At 38.4% G+C, this 25476-nt stretch overlaps 1 protein-coding gene across 16 annotated transcripts in view; it reads right to left on the reverse strand.

The window, feature by feature from the left end:
• Nucleotides 1-25476, reverse strand: part of PTPRD (protein tyrosine phosphatase receptor type D) — a 2510439-nt gene that overhangs the window by 167849 nt on the left and 2317114 nt on the right. For 8 of the 16 annotated variants that reach the window (XM_066257235.1, XM_066257234.1, XM_066257236.1 and 5 more), the window contains 6 exons: nucleotides 25375-25401; nucleotides 21458-21575; nucleotides 16982-17569; nucleotides 16447-16547; nucleotides 15368-15627; nucleotides 2692-2782 (listed from right to left, as the gene is read on the reverse strand). In XM_066257235.1, the coding sequence (XP_066113332.1) occupies nucleotides 2692-2782; nucleotides 15368-15627; nucleotides 16447-16547; nucleotides 16982-17569; nucleotides 21458-21575; nucleotides 25375-25401 (1185 nt within the window). The remainder of the gene's footprint in view (nucleotides 1-2691; nucleotides 2783-15367; nucleotides 15628-16446; nucleotides 16548-16981; nucleotides 17570-21457; nucleotides 21576-25374; nucleotides 25402-25476) is intronic. The other 8 variants (XM_066257240.1, XM_066257238.1, XM_066257244.1 and 5 more) reach the window with 5 other exon arrangements.

The raw sequence follows: 25476 nt of genomic DNA on the forward strand, positions 1-25476 counted from the left end.
CTGGCCGGTTGGCTCAGTGGTAGAGCGTCGGCCTGGCGTGCAGAAGTCCTGGGTTCGATTCCCGGCCAGGGCACACAGGAGAAGCGCCCATCTGCTTCTCCACCCCTCCCCCTCTCCTTCCTCTCTGTCTCTCTCTTCCCCTCCTGCAGCCAAGGCGAGGCTCCATTGGAGCAAAGATGGCCCGGGTGCTGGGGATGGCTCCTTGGTCTCTGCCCCAGGCACTAAGTGGTTCTGGTCGCGACAGAGCGACACCCCGGAGGGGCAGAGCATCGCCCCCTGGTGGGCAGAGCATCGCCCCTGGTTGGCATGCCGGGTGGATCCCGGTCAGGCGCATGCGGGAGTCTGTCTGACTGTCTCTTCCCATTACCAGCTTCAGAAAAATACCAAAAAAAAAAAAAAAAAAAGACCTTCCCTGAATTAAATATAACTAATATTTTAGGAGTCATTCTGCCCCAAATTCATTTTGACTATCAATGTCTGCTTTACCCAGTCTGACCTTGACAACAGGTGTTCTGTTCTATAAATTTATTATGGAGAAATTATCCCCAAATGATAAATAAGTTCAAAAAATAATATTGAGAGTGGCTTTATTTAGAGAGCCTCTTTTCATTTTTATGGGCCTAGATGTGAGGAATACATGTGAAAATTCCCTTAGGTCACCATTCTAGTCAATGATATGATTTGAACAATTTGAATTATAGACCTTTGTTTAAAAAAATCACTTGGTCAAATACATTTAAGAGAACGCTGCTTTGTCAAAGCTGGCAGTACCACGCTCTAGATAAAATTACTACAATGCTTTTATTATCTATGGTAGAAAAATAAAGAAATAAATGAAAACACTGCCTGCAGGGATCAGAAACAGAATGAGTAAGCATAATGTGAGGTCACAGTCCACTTTCCCTCGTTCCCCTCCGCTGGAGTTACAAGATGGATTGGCGATGACTCCAGACGATACATCAAGGGCTTCGGTTTTTTATCAGAAATAACTTTCATTTTCTAGTCAATGCATATCTTATTTCTTCCGCCATTAATTCTACAATGTGGTCTCAATTATATCAGTAAGAAAAGTGGGTAACAACCCATCCTGACCCCAAAATTTTGAATTAATAAATGTTCTTTATCACAGAAAATTTTATACAGATTAATGCACTACAACATGTGAAATGATTAAAATGACCCTTTGTTATGGGAATCAGCAGCACAGACCCATAGAATTTAATTGCAAGAAAGTTCAATGTCATATAGCTCTATACTTTAATCCATTAACATTGCTATGCTTTCTGGAGGTTAAAACCTGGCTGTAAAAGGAATCGGCTTTCTATTATTACTTATCACCAAGTGGCCTTACTTCTAAGGAAATCTTATTATTTAAAAGTATTTGATGCCAGTTTTGGCCTGGATATTAATTCCTTAAAAATTCTTTTTCCTAAAATAGGGTAGAAAGATTCATAGATTACACAAATTGCCTTCACATTTTAAATCCAAATCCAACTGAATTGTGTAATTCAGCTGAGAACTGGCTAAAATCATACAGAATATCTCAGGTTTAACTGATTGTAACTAAAAGTGTGCCTTGCTTCAAAATGTTTACCAAAGACCAGCTGACCATTTTGCACATTCAGAAGAGGGATAACTATTCATCTAACATTATAGAAAAATGATGTTGTTCTTTTATAATTCAACTGGTGTGTCTCAATGTGTATTCCTCCAGTGCTCACCTAATCTCTATACAGTGACACAAAAGCACTGTCCTAACCTTAAACTTACCTCCCCTCCTCAACTTGAGTTTTACTCAGACAAATGAAGTGGATGATGATGAACCATATTTCTAGATCTCACAGATGTCTGCCAAAAGGAGCTAACAGCCCTTATCTGTCAGATCACTGTCTCCTTAGTGCAGACAGGTAAGAAATAAACTTCACCTCCCTATAATGCAGTTAGGAAATGTCTGCTTTTCCTTGCTTAATTTAAACTATTGAATAATTTGAGGTGGGGAAAATATCTAGAAATAAATTAAAATGTGCCTACTATTGTGGTAAAATTTTGGAAATTGAAATCATATTTGCTTAATATTTGCTCTATTTTTTGTACTGTAATTCTTCTTTGGCTCAAATTTTGTTGATTTGTTTGCCTCTGTAGTCAAATGCAATTTTGATCTGAAATATTACAGAATACAGAATATAGAATAAGGCAGACATATGCTAATCAGCATAATTCTGTGAGAAATTGGTTAAGAACACATAGTGGGTCAAATGTTGAGCTTTGGTGCAAAAGGCAATTTAACTTTTGTAACAACTACAGCTACCATTGCACTAATGAAATGGACTTTGGAATTCATAACATCAGTGATTAAGCTTTTGCTGACAATTCACTTCACCTTTCTCACCTCTGCATCATTTTTACAAAGAGCAAGAGGCAAAATATTAAAGCAAACAAAGTTAGACAGGTTGTTAGCTTTACTGCAGCTTAATGTCTTTTAATTAAAGCAAAAATCTCTTTGTTGTGATCCCTAGAGGCTAACACACCTATAGCAATGAACATTTCCGCCCAACCAGCTGACCAGCCAGCCAGCCAGCCATACAGAAGTCTGCACCTGGATTGGATACTGAAAGGCCTCTACAGGAAGGAAGAGAATGTTTAAGAAGTTAAGTAATTGATGAAAGACACAGCCAACAAAGACATAGTTACCTCATCTAATTCCATTTCATCTGGACTCTCCCATGGCTTGATAAATTTCCCACGAGATTTCTTCAAAGGCACAATTATTATGTAGTAACCTCTGCACAAGACAAAAATAATGATTGTTCAGAGAATAAAGTAAATGGATATATCCTTAAATCCTCCACAGACCAGTGATTGAGACTGAAGGCAAATTATGGAGATGGAGTGACTTGTCCATCAATGACAAATAACCACCTGTTTGTTCAATTTTAAAAACAACATGGGTAGACATTTGTGCGTGACTTCAATGAGCTTATAAGGTACTATCACTACGGTCGACTGCCCTTTATTAGGTATCATAAACAGAGTGGGAACAGTTCGTTAGGACCCTGGTGCTGGACACATACAAGGCTGGTATATTGAAATCTACCAACACAAGCTGCTGAACTAGATATTTTCTATGACAGCAATTTATAAGATAATTTTTAAAAATGGAAATAAATGCACATTAAAAATTAGTCTTAGCTCATATAACACCTAGAATATGAAAATGATCATTTTATTTACATACCCTTAAAATACTTTTTATTTGGATAAAAAAATTAAAAACAGAAAAATTACTCATAAGCTTACAATTATATAAAGATATAAAAAGCTTCCCTTTCTTTCTACCTATCAAATTGTAAACCTCAAGGTAAGTGCAATAGAAATTTGGAGACAATCACTACCAAGGGCCTTCAAAATATATCACAGTGTTATGCATCCATAGGAAGAGACAAAAGTGACCGAGTTCTCCAGTTTAGAATGGTCAACTAAAATATCAGTAATGTGCCTGACCTGTGGTGGCGCAGTGGATAAAGCATCAACCTAGACTGCTGAGGTCACTGGTTTGAAACCCTGGGCTTGCCTGGTCAAGGCACATATGGGAAGCAACTACTACAAGTTGATGCTTCCCATTTCTCCCCCAACTTTTCTTTCTCTCTCTCTCTCTCTGTCTCTCTCTGTCTCTCTCTCTGTCTCTTTTCCTCTCTCTCACTGCCCGCTCTAATCTTTATACAGTGAGATTAAATAAAATCTAAAAAAGTTTTTTATAAAGTTTAAGTAATGAACAGTTACCTGTTAATAAATATATAATATATGGGTTATTTGTTAGATTGTTTTGTAACTTCCAGATGGTCTATACCCTGCTCTTGTATTCATGGTTAGGGACTATGCTAATATCAATCTTTGGTAGTGATAAATAAGGACTTTACACATAAGTGTATAATAATGGCTAACATATTAATCATTTCCTACTTTCCAGGTATTATATTAAATGCATAATTTTATTTTGCATCCTCAAAAATCTTATAAGAACAGACCAGACAAATCCAGAGAGAGTGAATTGTTGCTCCAGTTAAAACAGATCATAGAGGGATACAAGTGTATGCATATCTTAACCTTAGAAATAATCTGCCTCATTTTCACCACTTTGTTTCATAAAGTACTTATTAAGGACACAATAGATTTTGAGGAGATTTATATTGAAAATGAGCACATACCCACATATAGACACACAGACTTTTTAAAGAGCAGGCAGCCACAAAGGGGAAAGGGAGGGCAGGATGGACACTAACATTGTATCACAGAAAACAATAGCACACACAGGAAGGCCTCTTCCTACTCAAAGCAAAACCTGTAATACACTCAGCAAACCCTGTGTGATAAAGAACGCTGTTTTCATAAACAAGAGTTTAGAGCTGCATGTCCAGTATGGTAACCAGTAGCCTGTTGTGGCTATGGAGCACCTGAAATGTGAGTAATCTGGACTGATATTTGCTCTCAATATAAAAGACACTGGATTTCAAAGATTTAGTATTGAAAATAAATGTGAATTATGTCAGTAATAATTTTAATAGTGATCAGATGTTAAAATGATAGTCTTCTCAATATATTGGGCCAAATACAATGTTATTAAAATTAATTTCACATCTTTTTTTTTAATTTAAGTGAGAGGCAGGGAGGCAGACAGACAGACTCTCGCATGCACCCTGACTGGATCCACCCGGCAAGCTCTCTACCAGACAATGCTCTGCCTGGCTGGGCCACAGCTCCGTTGATTGGCAACTGAGCTACTTTAGCACCTGAGGCTGAGGCCATAGAGCCAACCTCAGCACCCGGGGCCAAGTTTGTTTGAACTATTCAAACCATGGCTGCAGGAGGAAAAGAAAGGAAGTGAGAGAGAGAGAGATGAGAGAGGGGTGGAGAAACAGATAGTTGCTTCTCCAGTGTGCCCTGACCTGGAATTGAACCCAGGACTTTCACATACTAGGATGATGCTCTACTGCTGAACCAACTGGCCAGGGCCTATATCTTTCTTTGCCCTTCTACTGTAGCAACTAGAAAATTAAAAATTTCACATGTAACTCTCATTGAATTTGTTGAGTGTTCTTGTGAAGAATGTGGCTTCTGTAGATATATCTGGCCCAGAATTTGGGCCCTGTCACTATTGTGCTGTGTGATTGGGGGCTGATCATTTAACACCCCTCTCAGTTGTGTATTCTGAAAAATGAAAGTAAATAATACTAGACTGTTATTTTGGGTAAATAAAGCAAGCCAACACATAGTGCTCAGCACATTGTGTGGAATGTAGCACAGGGAACGAAACAGAGGCCACCTGCTACTGGCTAGTACTGACCATCAAGATGGGAGAGAGCATCTCAACCTCCTCATTCAGTAGGACACAGTGAAACTCCCTGAGATGCAGGTTAAAGACAAACATTATAAATCTCTAATCAAGAATTCAAGTCAAAGTAGACAACTATACCAGAACCTGCTCTGAGCAACTATCAACAGACTCACAGGATCACATGACTAAGACATTCATTTTTTTTTCCTGCAAATAATCATAATGATCAGGGAGGGTGAGGAGAATGAAAAGCTGGGGTGTGTGAGAGTGGCTAAGTATCTTTTGTTCTATGACCCAGAGTAAGCTTTCATCTCTCCCTGTCCACCCACCACTTGAAGGATTTGCCAAACAAGTCCATCATCTTAAATGAGCCCAGGGAAGAATGACAGGGGCTGCATCTGCGCATATGAAATGACCCTGCAGATGTAGTTGATAAACACGCTGGTCAGGGAACTTCTTGCTTTTCCCTACCTATCGCACAAAGTCAGAACAGGTTCTCTTCGCCTCAAGTAATGATAATGCATATTGTCATAGAACTCCCATTGTCCTCATTCAGAATCTTGTAAATCAAGGTTAGGCTGATGAATTCTATTAATTTTTCTTTCTGCTTTCATACTTTGAATTGCCATTCTTGTACATAAAAAATAATCTGTTCTTTCTTCTGCAGCACTGCCCAACTATTGATATTACTTGCAGCAGGGATAAGAATTGAACAGCTTCTCCCTTAGCAATTAATTGTGTGGCTGGATGTGATGTGATCTCCACTGGTCTCTAAAGCACTCATCTAGAACAGTGACAGTGGAGCCTGCCTCAAACAGTTCTTGTCCAGTGAAAGAAATGGGATGCTGGGAGTTTGGAACCTCATGTAATAGAATATCTGGCTTGGGTCTAAATTCATACATGGCAATTGTATTCTCTGCAACTACGACATTGTAAACACCCACGTGGTTCCGTTTCCTGAAATATACTTTCTTCTAAGGATATACTCCTTCTCTTGCAGGCACAGGTGGTGGTTATTTATTCATTCCTCCTCCCCACCCATGAACCTCAGAGTTAATTTAAGCCTTGGGATTTATTTTCTAGGACTGGCCTATGAACCACCAGGGTTCCCAGATCTTTTTTTTTTTTTTTTTACAGAGACAGAGAGTCAGAGAGAGGGATAGACAGGGACAGACAGACAGGAACGGAGAGAGATGAGAAGCATCAATTATCAGTTTTTTGTTGCGACACCTTAGTTGTTCATTGATTGCTTTCTCAGATGTGCCTTGACCATGGGCATTCAGCAGACTAACTCCTTGCTCAAGCCAGCGACCTTGGGTCCAAGCTGGTGAGCTTTGCTCAAACCAGATGAGCCCACGCTCAAGGTGGTGACCTTGGGGTCTTGAGCCTGGGTCCTCCGCATCCCAGTCTGACGCTCTATCCACTGTGCCACCGCCTGGTCAGGTGCTCCCAAATCCTTGAATTATGCCTTTCCAAAGCCAATGTCCTTCACTCTACCATAGCCAAAATCTGTGATTGCCTTTCTCCAAGGAGCCAAACATAGCTTGAGAAATAATACATAGGGGAGAATGATGACATAAATTCATGATCAGCAAACTCAAGCCTTCAAAACTGCCTGGCCATCAAACACAATTTCTTCGGTTACCTCGTCCTTCCATTTTACATAATAACTTTTTCAAACTGTCTCTCCTGGCCTCAAACCTTGAACTTCCTCACCTCCCCAATAGAAGATGGCCTTATCACTTATACACAGAGAAAATAAAAACATTCAGACAAGAATGCCCTCCCCTGTACCTACCAAACTACAAGCCCACCTCGATCTGTACACAAATATAATCTTTCCTTTTGGTGCAATAGAAGGACTGGCTCTACCTTTTAAGCCCAATCACTCTTTCTCAAATTAGTTCCCATCATTTCACTCATAAGAAGTCTACCATATACCATACCACTTCTCTCTCATATATCTCAGCTTCTTCCTCCATCTTGAATCCTACGCATTTGCTCACAACCTTATATAAATATCTGCCATTGACAAAATAAAGCAAACCACATCCCACTCTGGTCATCATTCTCTCTCTCCCTCCCCTTACTGCCCAAATTCTGAGACGACCTGAACGTTCTCGCTGTTCTCCATTTCTTCATGTTCCACTCCCTTTCTGTCTCTAGCTCCTGTCTCACCAGCACACCTCAGTGCCCTGGCCAGGGTCCTTGGTAACCTCTGTAAAGTTACACCAAAAGGAGATTTTTCTGACCCTCTCCTTTCCTGATGTCTTACACAACCTGACATGTTGGGAAGATCCTCTAGGTTTATTCTCTGTATCCCACTCTCCTGGTGGTCTACTTATATTCCATATTTCCTAAGCAGGATTTATTGTCTGCAACCCAGCTATGAAATGATAGGTTTACTCAGGGCTCTGGCCAAGGATGTCTCTTCACTCCTCCTCTTCCTAGGTGATCTCATTCCAGCTCAGAGCATCAGTATTTATGGGTTTACAGATTCATACCTTCAACCCAGATTGCTCCTCTGAGCTCTATAGGTTTATCCAATTCTAACTTTTTGTCTCCATTTCTACATCACAGAAGTACCTCATACTTTTCTTATTTTATTTTTTATTTTATTTATTCATTTTAAAGAGGAGAGAGAGAGAGGAGAGAGAGAGAGAGAGAGAGAAGGGGGAGAGGAGCTGGAAGCATCAACTCCCATATGTGCCTTGACCAGGCAAGCCCAGGGTTTCGAACCGGCGACCTCAGCATTTCCAGGTCGACGCTTTATCCACTGCGCCACCACAGGTCAGGCGGAAGTACCTCATACTTACTGTGATTAAAACAAAACAAAAACAACAATACCTCCAAAAGAAATCCTCTTCCAATATCACATCATGATCCATTTTACTACACAGGCCTAAACCTGTGTGTTTCCACTGCTTTTACTCAATCGTTTCCACTGCTTTTACTCCCTTCGTTTCCCACATCCGACCTACTACTCAGTCCTGTTACTGCCAAATCCTATCACTAGTGTCTCAACTCTCTTCTACTCGAGTCATCACTCCACTCCTTCCTTTGTCACATATCTGGATCATTCCGATGTCTCCTTTCTCTCACTATTGGAGTATAGACCCCTCTAATCCAGTCTCAGGCCAAATCATTTGATTTAAAAAAGAAATCTTGTTTGAAAGGAAAATCACTAACTTTTGGAACTGGCATCAGCTTTAAAGATGGGTAAAATTCAACTTTACAGTATGCTTTGCCTGTCTGACTCAAACTTAGGCTCAAAACACTCCTTTCAACATAGATTGTTAACAAAGTAATAGACACATAAATAATTTCAGGCAAATATGTCTAGAAAGCCCTTGACTACTTATAAAGTAAGCTGTGTTTTCCCAGTATATTAGATTTAATTAGATAAGTTAAATCTAACCTTCAGAGTTTTAATTATATTAAAGTTTTACTAATTTTATTTAATATGTTATCATCAAGGGGCCCAGCTTCATATAATTATATGGGAGGCAAGCTCTGTCTGGTCTTTGTGGCCGTCCCACTTAACATTCAGCCTGGCTTTTGGTATTAGCAGTGTGTATTAACATTCCCAAACTCATTATTTGACTAGGAGATCAACAAGCTGTCTCAGAGTTTAGTGATGAATGTCATACCTTTCATAACTTTGATTTTTTTTTAGGGGAGGTATAGTCATTTGTGTATACGGGATAAGGCAAAAGTAGGTTTAGAGTTGTGAGTACATGAAACATGGTGTTTATTCTTGTATTATCTATTAATTATTGTATTTTTTTCCATACAAACAACTGTAAACCTGTTTTGCCCAACCCTGCATATTATTAAATAAAATTAATTGACCATAGAAAAACCAAAGCAGATTGAATGCTCTTTCTGGTTTCTATGTTTAAATTAAGATTTCTGATCATTTTAGCTTTGTGTTGTCAGAAATTGCCTTACACCTTATTGTGCTCAGTTGTAAATTGGCAGTGATAATGCTGACCTACGAGAAGCCTCTTCTTTACCTCTCATTGAAATTCTCATGGCAAACTGTGGACTTTATTGCTTCATGACAGTCAGATGTTTCCGTAGCCTGAGGCCATGTGTATGCTCTTGGTTACCTTTGGTACTAAGGTTTGTCTGGGCCAGGCCTGTCGATGCCTACTTGTCTTGGAGTTCTTGATTGTCTAGCAGTTATCCTAGAAAAAAAAAGTCCTTGCTTGGCCAATAAATTCTGTGGTTCTGGATCAACATGTAGGCTCTGGAGCCAGTCTGCCTATATTTAAATCTTGCCCTTCTAGTTCTGCTACTGTGTTGCCAGGCAAACTAGTTTATCTCCACACTTCCTCAGCTTTATAATGAAAATCACCCTTCTTGTGAAGATGATATTAGTTAATGAGTGCAATGTACTTGTAAATGGTACCTAGCAAGCCCTGTGTCACTATTACCCATCATTAGTATTAGCTAAATGATCTTGTCCAAGGTGCTTAGTATCTCTGGACCCCACGTAACTCACCTGCAAATGGGGAGAAGGATGCCAACCATGTAGGGCTATTGTGTAAACCATTCCAGTATCTTCAGTACAGTGTAAAGCAGTGTTTTTCAACAGCTGGTCTGCAGACCAGTACACTCGAAAGAGTTAACCACCCTGATGTTGAACGACAGCGGTTCTCAACCTGGGGGTCGCGACCCCGGCAGAGTCGCCTAAAGCCATCAGAAAATACATAATGCATATCAGGTATTTACATTCCGAATCATAACTGTAGCAAAATTACAGTTATGAAGTAGCCACCAAAATTATTTTTTGGTTTGGGGTCACCGCAACATGAGGAACAGTATTGCAGGGTCACAGCATTAGAAAGGTTGAGAACCACTGTTGTACGACGATTATAACCAAATTTTAGAGAGGAACTTGCTTATGCTCAGGGTGATTTCTGCCTTAGCGGTCCACAAAATAATTCTCCTATTCGCACTGGTCCCCAAGTGTAAATACGTTGAAAAACACTGGTGTAAAGCACTAGACAAATCTAAACCTTTACTATTTCAACTAACAACATGTGATCAATGAATTATTTCTCATTAAACATGAAATGATATTACCTCATTAAACTGCTAAGAGTGGTGGCACAAATTTTATGAAGCAATATTGTAAGCCATGCTTCCAAGAACATCTTTTTTTAAAGAAGAAAAAGTAGAGAATCTGAATGTCTAATTAGTAAAAACAAAAAAATATAAAAGTTCAGAAACTACTCTTCTTCATTTTTATTTTCCATTAATATAAAATGGTTATAAATGATGAAATTAGTTTATATTGGGCACCTTCTGGCAGCTTTTCCTCATAGTCTAATCTATGTGGTTCATTTTTTTCTTAGCACATAGAGTAAAATCCTGCCCTATAAAGTCACAGAAGTCTGGTCAAGGCACATATGGGAGTTGATGCTTCCAGCTCCTCCCCCCTGTCTCTCTCTCCTCTCTGTCTCTCTCTCCTCTCTAAAAAAAAAAAAAAAAAAAAAAGGTAAAGTCACAGAAGTTCTGTCTGTGACCACAACTTGCGCTGAAACACTGTGGGCTTGCTAGATTTTTGACTGGTACTATGCCTCCTAACTATGCACACAGAAGGTTGAAGCACTAAAAAATTCTTGGTACCAGAAGCAGCTGCTTTATGAGAAATGTTGCCTTTCCCCAAGGGAGCGCCACTGCTTCTCCATACAAAAGCCAAGTGTGGATGAATACAGGAGCAAGGAGCTGTGTCTGCATGACATTCACAAGAGACAGAGTCAGTCTGTAATTGGTGAGGAGTTGGGGGTAGTGCTCAAGCCCTCCCAATTATTGTGGACAGAAATGAGAAAAGCACAGTTTCTGCTGATAAACAAAATCACCAAAACTGCATTTTGCTAGAAAACAAATTGGAAGCAGTTTTTAGATAGCTTCTACCTAAATAAAAGTTAGCAACCCACACCCCACAGGTCTGGAATCAATTGTTTCCTTCCCTTATTTCATCCATTAAATCAGGACAAAAGCTATATTTCTCTCTGATTTCTATACTTGCCAGTTACCGCAAGTGGCAAAACGTGGCATACAGATTCTTGTAATATTTGACCATGCCACGTGAACCAACCTGTAAGGAAGGATGGGTAGATGGGTAACTTTACATTGTAAGAAGCTTACCAAATATAGGTGGGTGTTTTTTGGGGGGCCCAACTAGAGATTTGCTCTTTCATTTCTTATGGTTCTAATACATTTCCCACTCAAGTACTTTTCTAATTTAGTCTTTTGTTCTTTTCTTTTCCCCAGAGTGGCTAGAATGTAATTTTTAGAATCTTATTTCATTTCTAAACACTTATTTTCCCCATATTTGTTTGCTTTCTTTTAATGTTTTGTAAAGGTCTCTTCTCTTTATTACCAGACTCTTACGTTTTTCCCTGACTCCCACTACAAATGTAGGGAGAGGAAGTGCATAAAGGAAACAAAGAGAACAACCGGACCAGCTAAAGAAAACACTACAACACAAGACCGATTTTGCAATTTTCTCAACTCCTTCAGAAGTTGGAAAGTGAAACAAAAGTCTACCACCAATGGACTAAAATGCCATTTCCCAGTAATGTCTAACACATTCTACCAAGCCAATTTGGTAAATATGCACTCACTATAAACAATTTTTCCATATGAATAAAATATTGACAACTAATAGTAACTACTACAGAATATACTATACTCTTTTCATCTTTTAACTACTCCTTCCTGAATAGACAATGCATGTGTTTTTTTTTTTAAGATTGAATTTAGAGTCCATGTCTTACCCTTTTCTTTGATTATCTGCAACTATTTTACCTTTTCTAATCTTTTTCATCCTTTAAGACACAGATTAGATATTAATTCCTTGCGGATACCTCCCCTGACATCCTAGTTGGGCTAAAACTCTATACTTAGGTTTTCCTAGTACTTGGAAGAACTTACAGTATTATATTCACATTACCTAGTTTCTGGGTCAGTTCTCCCACTGTAAGGTAGGACTATCTATTCTCAATCCTAGCACTGAAAATATAAGGTGTATAGAATATGTTCGTTGGATGCCAACTCAACAGTCTTAGACATGGACATATAACCAATGCCTGTCTTTACCATATTTACGCACTATGACATATGCTGTCCTTTTGGAACAGTGTTTCCCCACCCCCACTCCATGGACCAGCTAACTTCATGTCATTCATTAAACCTCAGCTTAGATGTCACTCTTTCCAGAACCCTTTCCCTGAACTACTAAAGTTGGATTGGGAGCCTTGCCTGTGGCCTTTATTATTTACCTAATCTTTGGTACCAGAGGACTCCACTTCAACTAATTTTTTTTATTTGTTCAAATTCCCCAATTAACTATGTTGTATAACAGCAATGAAAAAGTCTGTGTTATCTCCACTAAACCCTTGAGACACTGCCTGGCACTACGGTGGGAGATCAAAAAGTATCCGCAGAATATTTTAAACAAATCAATGGCTAGATATTGCCTCACTATCATATGAAATTTTGTTGAACTAAAAAATTTACACAGATACTTCATTCTCATTTTCAGTTTTATGAATAAGAGAGAAAGAGGAGGAAACAAAAATGGAGAGCTTAGTCCTCAGTGAATTTATTTCAGTAATAATCTTTTGAAAGTTCCATCATCTGGTTGAAATCCTTCCATTGTTTTATCAAACAAATAATAACTGAAAGTATTTTTAGTAAAGATTGTTTTTGGCTGAGTCTCAAGTGGCCAAATTTATCATGCTCTCCTAAAGTTCATAAATGGTACCAAATCAAAAACTTCTTGCCTATATGTCTCCTTTTTAATAGATAATTTTTTTCCAGTCACATTCTTCAAGTTTTCTGGAGCTTTGAAAATTTCTTACTGTACCCATATTCTTAAAAAGTCCTTTGCTCTGATCTTGGTTCAGTTCCCCTAACTTCCTAACTGGCTCTACTCTGTGTCCTCTGCTCGCTCCCTTCTTCCTTGTAACTGAGACCTTCACTATTAGCCTTTTGTTTCACACTTTCACCTCATTGTCTTAGTGACTCTATCTCCTCTCATAAGACTGCTCTGGTAATAAGCCCCAAGTGTCTATTTTTAATCTTAGTAATTTCTTTAAGCCTACATCTCTAATTAGATATTTCATTGATACCTCAATGTAAAATAAAGACAAAATTAAATTAATTTCTTTTTTTTTTTTTATCTTTTAGGACAAATGGCAGCATCACTCATTTTGACATCCAAGCTCACACCAGGAGCCATCTATGAGGGTTTCCTCCGCATTAATCTCTTCATGAAAATGGCTTCTAGTTTCTACGGCACTACTGCTCTGGTTTGCCTCTGCATAGAACCATCATCACCATCTTCAGAATATTTTTACTTGTCAATTGTCACCAAACTATGTGATGATAACCTAATAAATCTCTCTATTGTGCTCCAATTCCCACTAACGTATACCTTGAGGGACCACATTCCCTAAGAACTGCTGTCATAGTGTCAGCAGCTTGCCACTAAACAAAGGCTCCAAGGGTCTATAAACTATGAAAAATGCATCTATTTGGCCTTCAAATCTTGCACAGCAAGTTTCATCTAAACTTGACTGTGGGAGATAGAAGAAATGAGAAAGGATTCAGTCTTATCCCAAGCAAGGAACACAGTATCTAATAGGCAGTAGACACTCAATAAACACTTCCTAAAATGGAAAAAAACAAAACTTGGTTATTATACAAATGGTATGTATTATGCTACTCTACCACATAAGAACCTTAAATGGATTGTCATTGTCTACGGACGATAGTTCCATTCTGAGCACGAGCTGACCCCTGTGTAGCTGTCTTACTATGTCTGCATGCGCTGTGGGCTCCAGCCTTATAGAATCTCTTGCTTCCTTTACTAACAGGCCTTTGCATATAATCTCACCCTGATTTTTTTGTATGCCTTTTATTTGTCCTTCAAGAGTAAATGCAGAAACTTCTTTGACCCACTCCATTCTGGTGTGCTTCTCCTAAGATAGAATATAATTCTATCATTACGTGTATTCCATCTATTTCTCTATGCCCCCCCCACCCAATGTATGGTAAGCTCTTTACAGACAGGAATCACATCTTTTTTATTTTTTCAGGCCAACCAAAGTATTCATACTCATACATTTTGGTGAAAATACCTTTTTTTTTTTTAGATTTAATTTATTCATTCTAGAGAAAAGAGAGAGACAGAGACAGAGACATAGAGAGAAGGTGGGGTGAGCAGGAAGCATCAACTCCCATGTATGCCTTGACCAGGAAAGCCTGGGGTTTCAAACTGGTGACCTCAGGATTCCAGGTCAATGCTTTACCCACTGTGTCACCACAGGCCAGGTTATTGGCTTTAACCAATGAGCGATATTGGCTTCTATTAGCTACAACCAACAAACCATATATAACCAACAATCTACTTAATTGACTGAATTTAATTTTCCATTGCAGGCCCAATGGCTTCTACATTGTGCTCCATCCAATCCAGAAAACAATAATTTTTAACTTATATGTTTTTTCAAGTGTCATTCTGAACTTTAACTTTTGAAATTTCTATCTTTGTGCACATGTATAAAATGTGCAGAAATGCATAAAATATTAGTGTCATATAATATTTTTGCTTATCTAATTTCCCAAAGTTTTTTTCAGCCTTATAGTACTTTGTAAGACTGTTCCACAATATTTTGCCCTATATTAGAGTCATTCAACTATTCACCCTACTATACATAATATGACATAAACTCCTTTATAGTAAGAACCATGTTATATTGGCCATGCTATCTTTTCTAAGTAACATTGTTCCTGGAACACAGAAAATACTCAGTATTAAATTAATGAGAATTGGTATTGCAATGAACACCGGAACACAGAGCAACAGAAACTGAATAACAAAACTACAGGCCTATGCAGAAGAATTGTTACTCCATGTACAGCAAAATATTATTTTATAACAGAGTAATACTGAGATTTAAGTTTTTTGCTTCCTGGCATTTCTATCCTTCAGCCTTAATCCTCCAATCAACTTACTTTATATTCTCATTTGCAGGTACTTCAGGAAGCTGCACAGTAATCATGCCATCCAAGTTGGTCTTCCCAATGAAGGCCGGCTTGGTGCGCAGTACATCCGGTGCAGTCTTTGCTGTTACCCTGTGCTGCAGCCCACCAGCACTGTTGCCTCGATTTGTCAGCACAAATGAATATGACTTCTCAGGCTTCAGGTTGACAATTAACTTTTGTGTAGCTCGACCATCTACTTCCTCTACCATTTTCCCATCATCATACAGAATCTAGAGAGATACAATCAATTGTAGAAATTTGGTTTTAAGAAAGTCAATGTTCATCTTCTAAACACATGTGCACTTGGCTCACAGAAAATGCATATCAGGTCAATTCTAATTTTGGGTAATTGCTAAGCCAATAAGTATACATAAATTCTAGAGATTACATCAATGTTTCATTCAGTTCTTACAGTGTAATGATAGAATTTTCTAACTTCTACCATAAATACAAAAAGAAATGCACAATAACTTCAATATTTGACTTGTCAGTTGTATGCGACATAAATAGAGTATGTGCAGAAATGCTATAGGTTTTCAATGTATTTATATACATCACATTTTCCCTAAATGTTTCCATTCCTATTCCTAAATATATTTTAACTTTCAAAACTACTTCTCTGATCTTTATTTCATTGACTGGTACTCCTTATTAGCATCTCTCAGTATTTTTCAATGGAGTTTAAACTCTCAACTAGAGTTTAAATGTGCAAAGAATTAAAGCTAATCAAAAAAATTTTAAGATCTATTGCATAGGTAAAAACCATGCAAATTTTACTTTCTAATAGAAAAACAAAAACATTAGCTTAGCTGTAAAAAAGGTCAACCTGGAAATAACAGGCCTCCTACAAAGAAATGCCAATGGGGCTAAGCTCCTGCCTCCTGTTTAAAGTGGAAAGGTCATATTGCCAAAACGCAAGACTCAATCTATTATGCAAAAGCCACAATCAAGACTAGCAAGCTGTCTGTATGTGTGGTAGGTAATTTACTAAACTGAACATCACTCTACACTTTTACCTGTGATTTCTTACACATTAGAAAACAACTTACTTTGAAAGGCATGGCAGAATTATAATTCTCTGGAATCTCCCAAGACAGTAGCACTGATGTCTTCATTACTGCTTTGACATGAAAATTTTTTGCAAACACTGCTGGAAAAGGAAAAACAGTGTATTTAAACTACTCCTAAAAACCGTGACCTGTCCTTTTCCACCATGGACCATAGGGCTTAAGCTAGATGCTTTCTACTTTGATCAGAGAGAGAAGTGCGATTTGCCTACCTTTTTAGAGCATTCATTTTAATACGTCATTCTCATAATAATCTTTCCTTCCTCTCCATTTCAGTGAACTACATTGTGTTTTCCTTACCTGAAGACATTGGGGTGCTGTCAGCCAGACTTGCTTGGCATTCTATAACTGAAATCTAAGGCATCCAAAACATATTAAGTTTCACATACTTTACCTTTTTCTTTTGCTGAACCTATTATTATGAATGGGTCGATCAGTTATTTAGAGCTTCAAAATACTGATTTCCAAAGACTGATATTCCTTTAAAGGAGGAAGGCCATAAGCAGACAAATCCTACCTTGATCCACAGGCAGTGTCCTGAACTGGACACTGGGACTATATGGCCCGGGCCCTTTGCTCGTGTGAGCACGTACTTTTACATCATATGTGGTATCTGGTTTTAAGCCACTGAGTGTCATAGTGGTGTCAGGTGGGACAATGAACTGCTCCGTTGGAAGGAGAGGGATGTTGATATCCCTATACAGAAGGGTGTACTTGGTGATCATGCCGTTTCTCTCTGCCAGGACAGGTGGCTGCCAAGATAACTGGACGGAGGTTGACGTAGTGCCTTCTGAGTGGAGGTTTTGAGGGAATCCAGTAGGGACTTCTTCTGGAACAGAAATCTCCTTCACTATCTCCTCCCCAAAGCCCACTTTGTTTCTGGCAGAGAGCCTGAAGATGTATGATGCTCCTTTGTGGATGTCTGTAGCTGTAAAGTGATCTTCTGTTTCGGAGAACTCAAGAGTAGTGAGCGGCTCCATATCCTTCCGGCCAAATTTGAGACGGTAGCCCTGAAGAGGTCCAAATGTGTCCACAGGGGGGTGCCACTGAATGAGAGCAGTATTCATCTGAGTGTGGCTGATCAGAAGCCGTGGTTTCCCTGGAACTGAAGCAACAAGGATGGAGTGCTTACACCAACTTTCATGAATGCTCACATTTCAATTACTGATGAATGGAACTACCATTCTATGGGCATTCTTATTTCTTTATTAAAAAAAAAAGTCTATGCTTGGTCTGTATATCTTTGTGGCAATATGTTCCTTCTCCTACTATATTAAGGTAGACTGAACTACTACAATTTGATAATGGATACAACATAGGAACTATTAAAATAATAATTTGAGGGAATATTTTAATGCCTTCATATTATAGACTTCCCACATAAAGGTTCATGGCACAGAGAAATGAATAAATAAAGATGAAAAGATTAGCCAATCAGACACAGTCTGTAATAACAATTGTAACATATTTAATTATTGGTTGCATGCAATGTACCAGGCACTGTGCTAAGAACATTACATATAGTACCTCATTGGCTTTAGATTCCTTGCTCCTGGGTACATGCTCTCATTAGTTACCCTTATTTTGTATAATAAGAAAATGAAACCCAGAGAGCTAGAACACTGTGCAAGGTCAGATATGCGACAAGTAAGAAAGGGATAATACAAAACCAGGTCTATCTAAAGCCATAGCCCAAACAATTAGCCATATTGTTATGTTTCTTATAAGAATTTACCAAAATAGTAGTTCAAAATAACATTACTTTGACCTACTATGGTTCTACTTGCACTTTTTATCGGTACTTTACTATCCATACCAGTCTTCCCCATTGAGTTTTTCATTTTTTTAATTTTTATTCAGTGAGAGGAGGAGGAGATAGAGACAGACTCCCACATGCACCCCTACAGAGATCCACATGGCAAGTCCACTAGTGGGTGGTGCTCTACCCAGCAACCAAGCTCTGCTTAACACCTGAAGTGGAGCCATGCTCAGCACCCAGGGCCAATTTGCTCCAATTGAGCCATGGCTGCAGTAGGGGAAGAGAAAGAGAGAGAAAGAGAAAGAGGCGGGGGGAGAGAGAGAGAGAGAGAAGCAAGAGGAGGAGGAGTGGAGAAGCAGATGGGTGCTTCTCTTGTGTGCTCTGACTGGGAATTGAACCTGGGACATTCACACACTGGACCAATGCTCTACCACTGAGCCAACAGAAAAAGGCCAAATATTTCATCTTTAAAACAAGAATTATGTTATGACCTACTTCATAATGTTGTTGTGAATGTTAAATGAGAAAACACATATAAAAGTCTTCACACAAGTTTTATATTACATTAGTATTAATTATAAGTGATGAAGATATTAACCTTTTATAGTAAGGGGTTGGTTTCCTGTAAGTACAAAATTTATTTATTTTCAAATTAAATGAGTGAGATATGCAAAGAGTTCTAATCTACTCATTCAATGGTTATTAAAAGTAACTTTTTTAAAAATGGGGAGCCATTATTCCTGGAATCTACAACAGAGAATGACAGTAGTAAACAACACAGAAGTATACAGAAATATATCCCACAATTAGAAATTTTACTATTAAGATAAAATTTCTTTTTTTTTTTTTTTTTTCTTTTTTCTGAAGCTGGAAACAGGGAGAGACAGTCAGACAGACTCCCGCATGTGCCCGACCGGGATCCACCCGGCACACCCACCAGGGGCGACGCTCTGCCCACCAGGGGGCGATGCTCTGCCCCTCCGGGGCGTCGCCATGTTGCGACCAGAGCCACTCTAGCGCCTGGGGCAGAGGCCACAGAGCCATCCCCAGCGCCCGGGCCATCTTTGCTCCAATGGAGCCTTGGCTGCGGGAGGGGAAGAGAGAGACAGAGAGGAAAGCGCGGCGGAGGGGTGGAGAAGCAAATGGGCGCCTCTCCTGTGTGCCCTGGCCGGGAATCGAACCCGGGTCCTCCGCACGCTAGGCCGACGCTCTACCGCTATTAAGATAAAATTTCAAGAAAATTCCTAAATTCTCCATTGGAGCAATTACTAAATACCCTGTAATTATGGTTTATTCAAAGCACATGTGTGAGATAAACTCAATGATTCTTCACAGTCACACAAAAATATGAATTTTTTTGTAACGGTATACAAAAACAAAAAAATAATGAATTCACTGATGACCTGGGGATAAACCGTGACCGGGAATGCTTTCTTAATAGTAGGTTGACAGCAAGGAAAAGTATAGATTTCCTCTAAAAAGGTTTATAAATCTGGATTCTCCCACCTCCAACACCGGCTCAATGGCAAGGTCTCAAGAATAGAAATGTGTAGACCTCTAAATTATAAGTACTTCTTACTTCAAGAACTAAGTCTTCACTGATTAACAAAGATATAAATTTCTGAATGAAAATACCAAAATAATTCTACATATGCATGAATTGACAATTCTAAATAATTTTCCCTATGGTGACTAAAAAGTGATGAGTTAATCTTTAAAATAAACAATAAAATAGACAATATTATTACTTTCTCTAGGATCCATAATCCTTTGGCTATAAATCATCTACTTTTTTTCCCTAATTATAGGACCCTCATCTTATGGGAGACAGGAGTCAATGCTTCATGTAGGACATTTCAGGGTTATCAGGACACAGTTATAAATATGGGTGAAGAAGATGTATTTTCTTCATTTTGGAATTAAGTATCAGGGGTTTAGCCTTGGTTGTCTATATTCAGATAGAGGCTGGTTCCCTTCTATGTATGGCAATAAATTAGCTTGATATAATGCTATTCTCAAATAAAACAAAAAGCCCAGAAGACTGTCTTGAAGGAATTTTGCCATCTGTAATCCTGCTGCTGGAGGCAGTTCCAGGTGGCAGGATGTGAGTGAGGCAAATCTTATGACATTTACACAAATTTGGCAGTTAGCATGGCACCCAGGAGGGTACTCACCACCATCACAGCTGTTCTTTGTTTTATGTCTTTAGGTAGAGGTGTGTTCCTAAAAAGGCATGTAAGAAGTGATTTTGGAGGAGTAAACTGAATCACATTTTAAGTGTTCCATAGGAGATTTCTATGGAAAGGACTAGAGTAGAATCATTTTGTAATTTTCTCTTAATTTATTGGCTTGACAATGCCAGGTCTTTCATCATGCTGGCGTTACCTACTGTGGCCAATCAAAGTAACTCTAAAGAGCACCAAGCTTTGTTCTTCAGAAAAGAGCAATCTGAAATTTAGCCTTTTTGTTTTTCTTCATTCTCTTTTCTGTTCCCATCTTTTGTGCAGTTTGTCCTTTTCAGAATCCCCATAGCAAGGGGGGAGGAGGAGAAACCGACAAACAAACACACAAACAAAATACTAAGTCAATACCTAGTTCCAGATGGCAGCTCTTCTAACAGAGTTTGTGTTGGGAGACTCTGAAGCTGTTGCATGACTTCCCTACCTAGACGATCAGCCCTCTGAACCCCCGTGGGACTGGTCCTTTACATCATTCAAGCCTTAGTTCAAATATCCTGCCTCATGGAGACCTCCAATTACTCTTTCCAAAATAAATCAAAGGGGCTTCCCTGTCCTTAATGGCAACACACCTTTATTTTTCAGTTTATCACTCACTGACATTTATTATATACTGATTTGTTCACTTGTTAATTAGTTAGTCCTGGTCAGAAGATACATTTCAGGAGAACAGAGTCTGTTTGGCTGATCAGTTTATGTCCATTAATATGAATAGTGCCTGACACATAGTAGATACACCAAAAAAATATCTGTTTTAATGAATGAATAATTTGCACAAATTATGTTCCTGCTTTTTTTTTCTTCTAAGACATACACACACACACACACACACACACACACACACACACACGCACATGCACATACAAACATATACAACAAGAATGTTAACCACAGCCTATTTTTTTCCCCTGTTAGAAGCCACTCACCCCATTTGGAAAATTAGTATTATTGTTGCCCAAAACATGTTCAAGGTTCTTGCATGCAAAGATGTCATTACCTGCTCCTGTGGTGGACACCAGTTTGGGCTTGCTGCGAGCCCCATCTCCTTTGGTGGTGTAGGCTGTGACGGTGAGGGAGTAGGAAGTTTCAGGCTGTAGCCCAGAAATGATCATGTCCTGAAATGACACAGTAGAATGACACTGATTCAAAACACACTCTGAATGCTCTGGAGGAAAATCAAGGCATCCATTTCCATTTCTGTGCATGCTTGAACATTCCCTGCAGCCATGCCAAGCACTGGAAGCTTCATGCCTAGAGCTCATGCCATGGATGGACTGTTTTCATGCTGACATTGGAGTGGGGTCAGCCCTCCTAAGAGGCAGCTCTAAGGGAAAGTAGTTAAAAACATAAAACCTGGAGCCAGACCTCCTGAATTCTTTAATTTAAACCTGCTTTTGCCTTATGTATTCACTTAGTGATCCAGGTATTCGAGTTTACTCCTCTATGACTGTTTCCGATGTGCAGCAGGAATAATAAAACCCATAGGGCTATTGGGGGCTTAAATGGATTATATCAGGTAAATAATTAGAACTATGCTGGGTTCATAGTGAGCAATGCATGAACTAGGTGTTATTTTATGCCAGCAGCTCTCCGTATGCATCCACTCTAGCCTGGCCCACAGTCTGGTGATGGGGCTGAGGCCAACAGTCTGTTTTATCACCTTAAAAGTATTTTGCCAAATGGCTAAAATCTATTGAACCTAGACATCCTGACAACCTGAGAAATTTCTTGGGACTCAAGAAACATATTCCCTCTTTCTCTCTCCTCATCCTCTTATTCCTCTTCCTTTTTCTCTAAAATCAGTAAATGAAATCTTTTTTAAAAAAGAAAACATATTAGTTAATTGTATAAGTTATGAACTATAATCATTATACACTAAGGATAATTTTCTGTTAAACTGAAGAATTTTCTGATTTAAAACTAAGAAACAGAACTTATTCTACCATACCATAAATATGTGTTCCATTAATTTCAACCCCTTAGAAAGAAATAGCATCAAAACTCTCAGTTTCCTTTTAGTAAGGACCCACATTTGTGATAGTTATTAAGCTTAGATGAACATAATACTGATCTTCCAAATTGGAAGTTACATGATTCTTTAGATAGTGCTGCCTATTCATTTGCCTCACACATAGAGAGATTAAAAGCAAAACAAACAAAAAAAAGCTTTCAGATTGTTTTGTACAGCTATGTTTTCTAATTAAATGTGATAAACTGATGAGCATACACAATGTCATTGCTTTCCTCACCTAAAACCAATGCAAGTGACAGTTTAGTGAATGGGTTGGCTTGTCTGAAGGACAGTAGGATTTTTCTGTACAGGGCTGTAATGGGCACCATAGAACTCAGTTGTTGAATCAGATTTCCAATATGACAGCTTTTATAATGTGCTTTTCTCACACATTAGGAGTGTCATCAGTGCGGAAATTCAAGAATTTCGGATACCATCCTGAAAAGCCACTGGAAATACAATTCTGCCACATGAATGAACTAAATTTGGAAGAGAAATTTTATTTTCAGGAATTTGGAATGGTTTAACTAACAGTACAGAAAATATAAAATAAGTGAACCACCCGAGAGGTGCATTTTAAACTGTGGCAGATGACAGCTATTCCAAAACTTATGATGGGTAAATGCCAACATTATTGTTTTCAAGGCCTCCCTTCACACACCACTGGACTGCTGAAGAAAGTAGGCAATGCTAGAAGAAAGAAGAAGCCAGGCTTGGTTCTATCACCACATCGTGTGGCATATTTATACTCTCTGAGCCTCATACAAGTTTTCCATTTATAAAATTTGGATTAACCGCACATGTTCATTCTCTAGCACAGGTATGACAGAAAAATGCAAATGATGCAATCTGAAATAAGTCGAGCCCTCTTTTGTGGGAGAATCTCAGCAGGAGACACCTCTATCTGCCTGGATGACTCCATCTCTCAGGTTACATTTTCTTTCCTTAAGCTGTTGGTGTACTTCTTGGAGGTTTTTTCATACTCTCTGTGGGTTAGTGTGGCTGATACCATGGCCACTGGTCCTCACTCTCTTTGTCTTTTCAGGCCCCAGCTCCACTTGACTTCTTGCCCTGACTATTAAGACCTGGCATTAGTGGATGTTCTGAAACACTCACTGGTTTTCTGCATTTTTCTCTAATTCCACCCACCTCTCCCCCCAAAAAGAAAGAGAAACAACAACAACAACAACAAAACTGCATTCATTTCCAAACCATAAAGACTTTTTTTCTGTCTGTATCCTAAATTCATTTCCAGTCCTGATCCCCTATGAAGGATCCAATGGCTTATACATTATAAAGATCTGCTGGACATTCTCCCTTGACTATGTGTTAAGGCCAGCTTAGCTTAACTGATGCTTACATGTCATTCCTAGAAGCAGACTCCCCTCTTTACTTCCATATTTAATGAATGGTGGAGCATCTTCAAGACTTAGAAGCAATACTTTGATCTCTTTTACTTCCTCAAATTCTTGGCTAGTCAGCAAGTTTTTGTCAAGGTATTGAAAATATTGATCATAACTATCCTTTTTTCCATTCCTGCTATTTCGACCCTGTTAAATTTTTATTCCTGAATAACTATTGTAATAAAAGAGCTCTTTTTATTTGTTCCCTGTGTACTGTCTTTTTTCTTTCTAATCTCACCACTAAGTATACAGGTAGTAAACCATTCAGTAAGTCATAAAATCAATTTATTCAGTCATGACCAGTATTATAAAAAGAAGTAAAATAGACTTGAATACAAACTACTAATGTTTACACATATTAAAAGGTAAGGTATTATTGTGAGAAACTTTTATTTTAAACATATGTATTGGTTATGACATACAATGCATTTCTTACTATGGGTCATGGTCAAAGAAGTTTATAAAACACTGTTATCTTATTGATTTTTCAACATTATATTAAATCTTATTTCTTAGCTATATTTAGCAGTAGCTTACTAACTTGAACCCTTTATTTTTGTCAAATTGGCAAGATCACTGTTAACTGACAATATGACACTCTTGACTGACTCAATGGCTACTTTTGCTGTGCTCACTTTTTAAAAATATGTTCTCATTTACAATTCCCCAGCATATACAGGTACACATACACACACCCACTTTCCCCATTTCAATCCCTACTTATCCTTTAGGTTCTCAAACTAACTTCTCAGGACTCTTCTACCAGCTTGGTCTATTGTCTCTAAACACATAACTTTTACTGATATTGTCACTCATATTAATTATACATGGTTTGATACCATCAATGTATATTGCATTTTATGACTTTCCTGAATTTCACATAATTTCTATCCACCTAGACTGTAAACACTTAGAAGGCAGGTATCACATCTTGCATCCCCCACAATACATTATATATAATAAGCTCTCAATAAATAACATAATCTACTCATTCAAATCTTTTTAAAAATTCCTCCCTAAGTGAGATACTTTCCACTTCTTGGCATAACTCATTCAAGTTTACTCAAATTTTTATGAGTGTAACAGAGAATTTGCCACTTCAAAATAGTTCATTAGTGCCAGATCTATGTCATGTTATCCACTGAATGTGTAACCCTGGAGTGGGATTTAAGAGCGGCCGGCCACATACCACTTGACATCTCAAGTCTTTGATGCCTCCACTTACAGCATGCCTCCTCTCACTATGTCACCAGGCAGAGTTAGTAGCAGCCACCAAAATAACATGAGCTCATGATGTTTCCTATGCAATCAGTAGCACCATGCCAATTTCACAAAACAAAACCAAAATAGTGTACCACATAGTGCAGATAATTAAAAAATATTTTGTTAGTTCATGCATTCAAATAGTGATGACACATCACAAATAGGTGAAAGAGGAGAACCAGAAAAGAAAAGAAGCATTTATAATCTGTTTTGACAAAGCAGTCAAACATTACTCACATGTTCAGTAGTATCATCAAATTCCCACTGATTGGTATTAAGAAGGTTGGGAGAAAGAAACAAAATAAAAAGAAATAAAGAGAAATTTGTAGCCTGATAAAG

Source organism: Saccopteryx bilineata, chromosome 2, assembly GCF_036850765.1.
Source record: "Saccopteryx bilineata isolate mSacBil1 chromosome 2, mSacBil1_pri_phased_curated, whole genome shotgun sequence".
In the NCBI taxonomy this organism is placed as follows: domain Eukaryota; kingdom Metazoa; phylum Chordata; class Mammalia; order Chiroptera; family Emballonuridae; genus Saccopteryx; species Saccopteryx bilineata.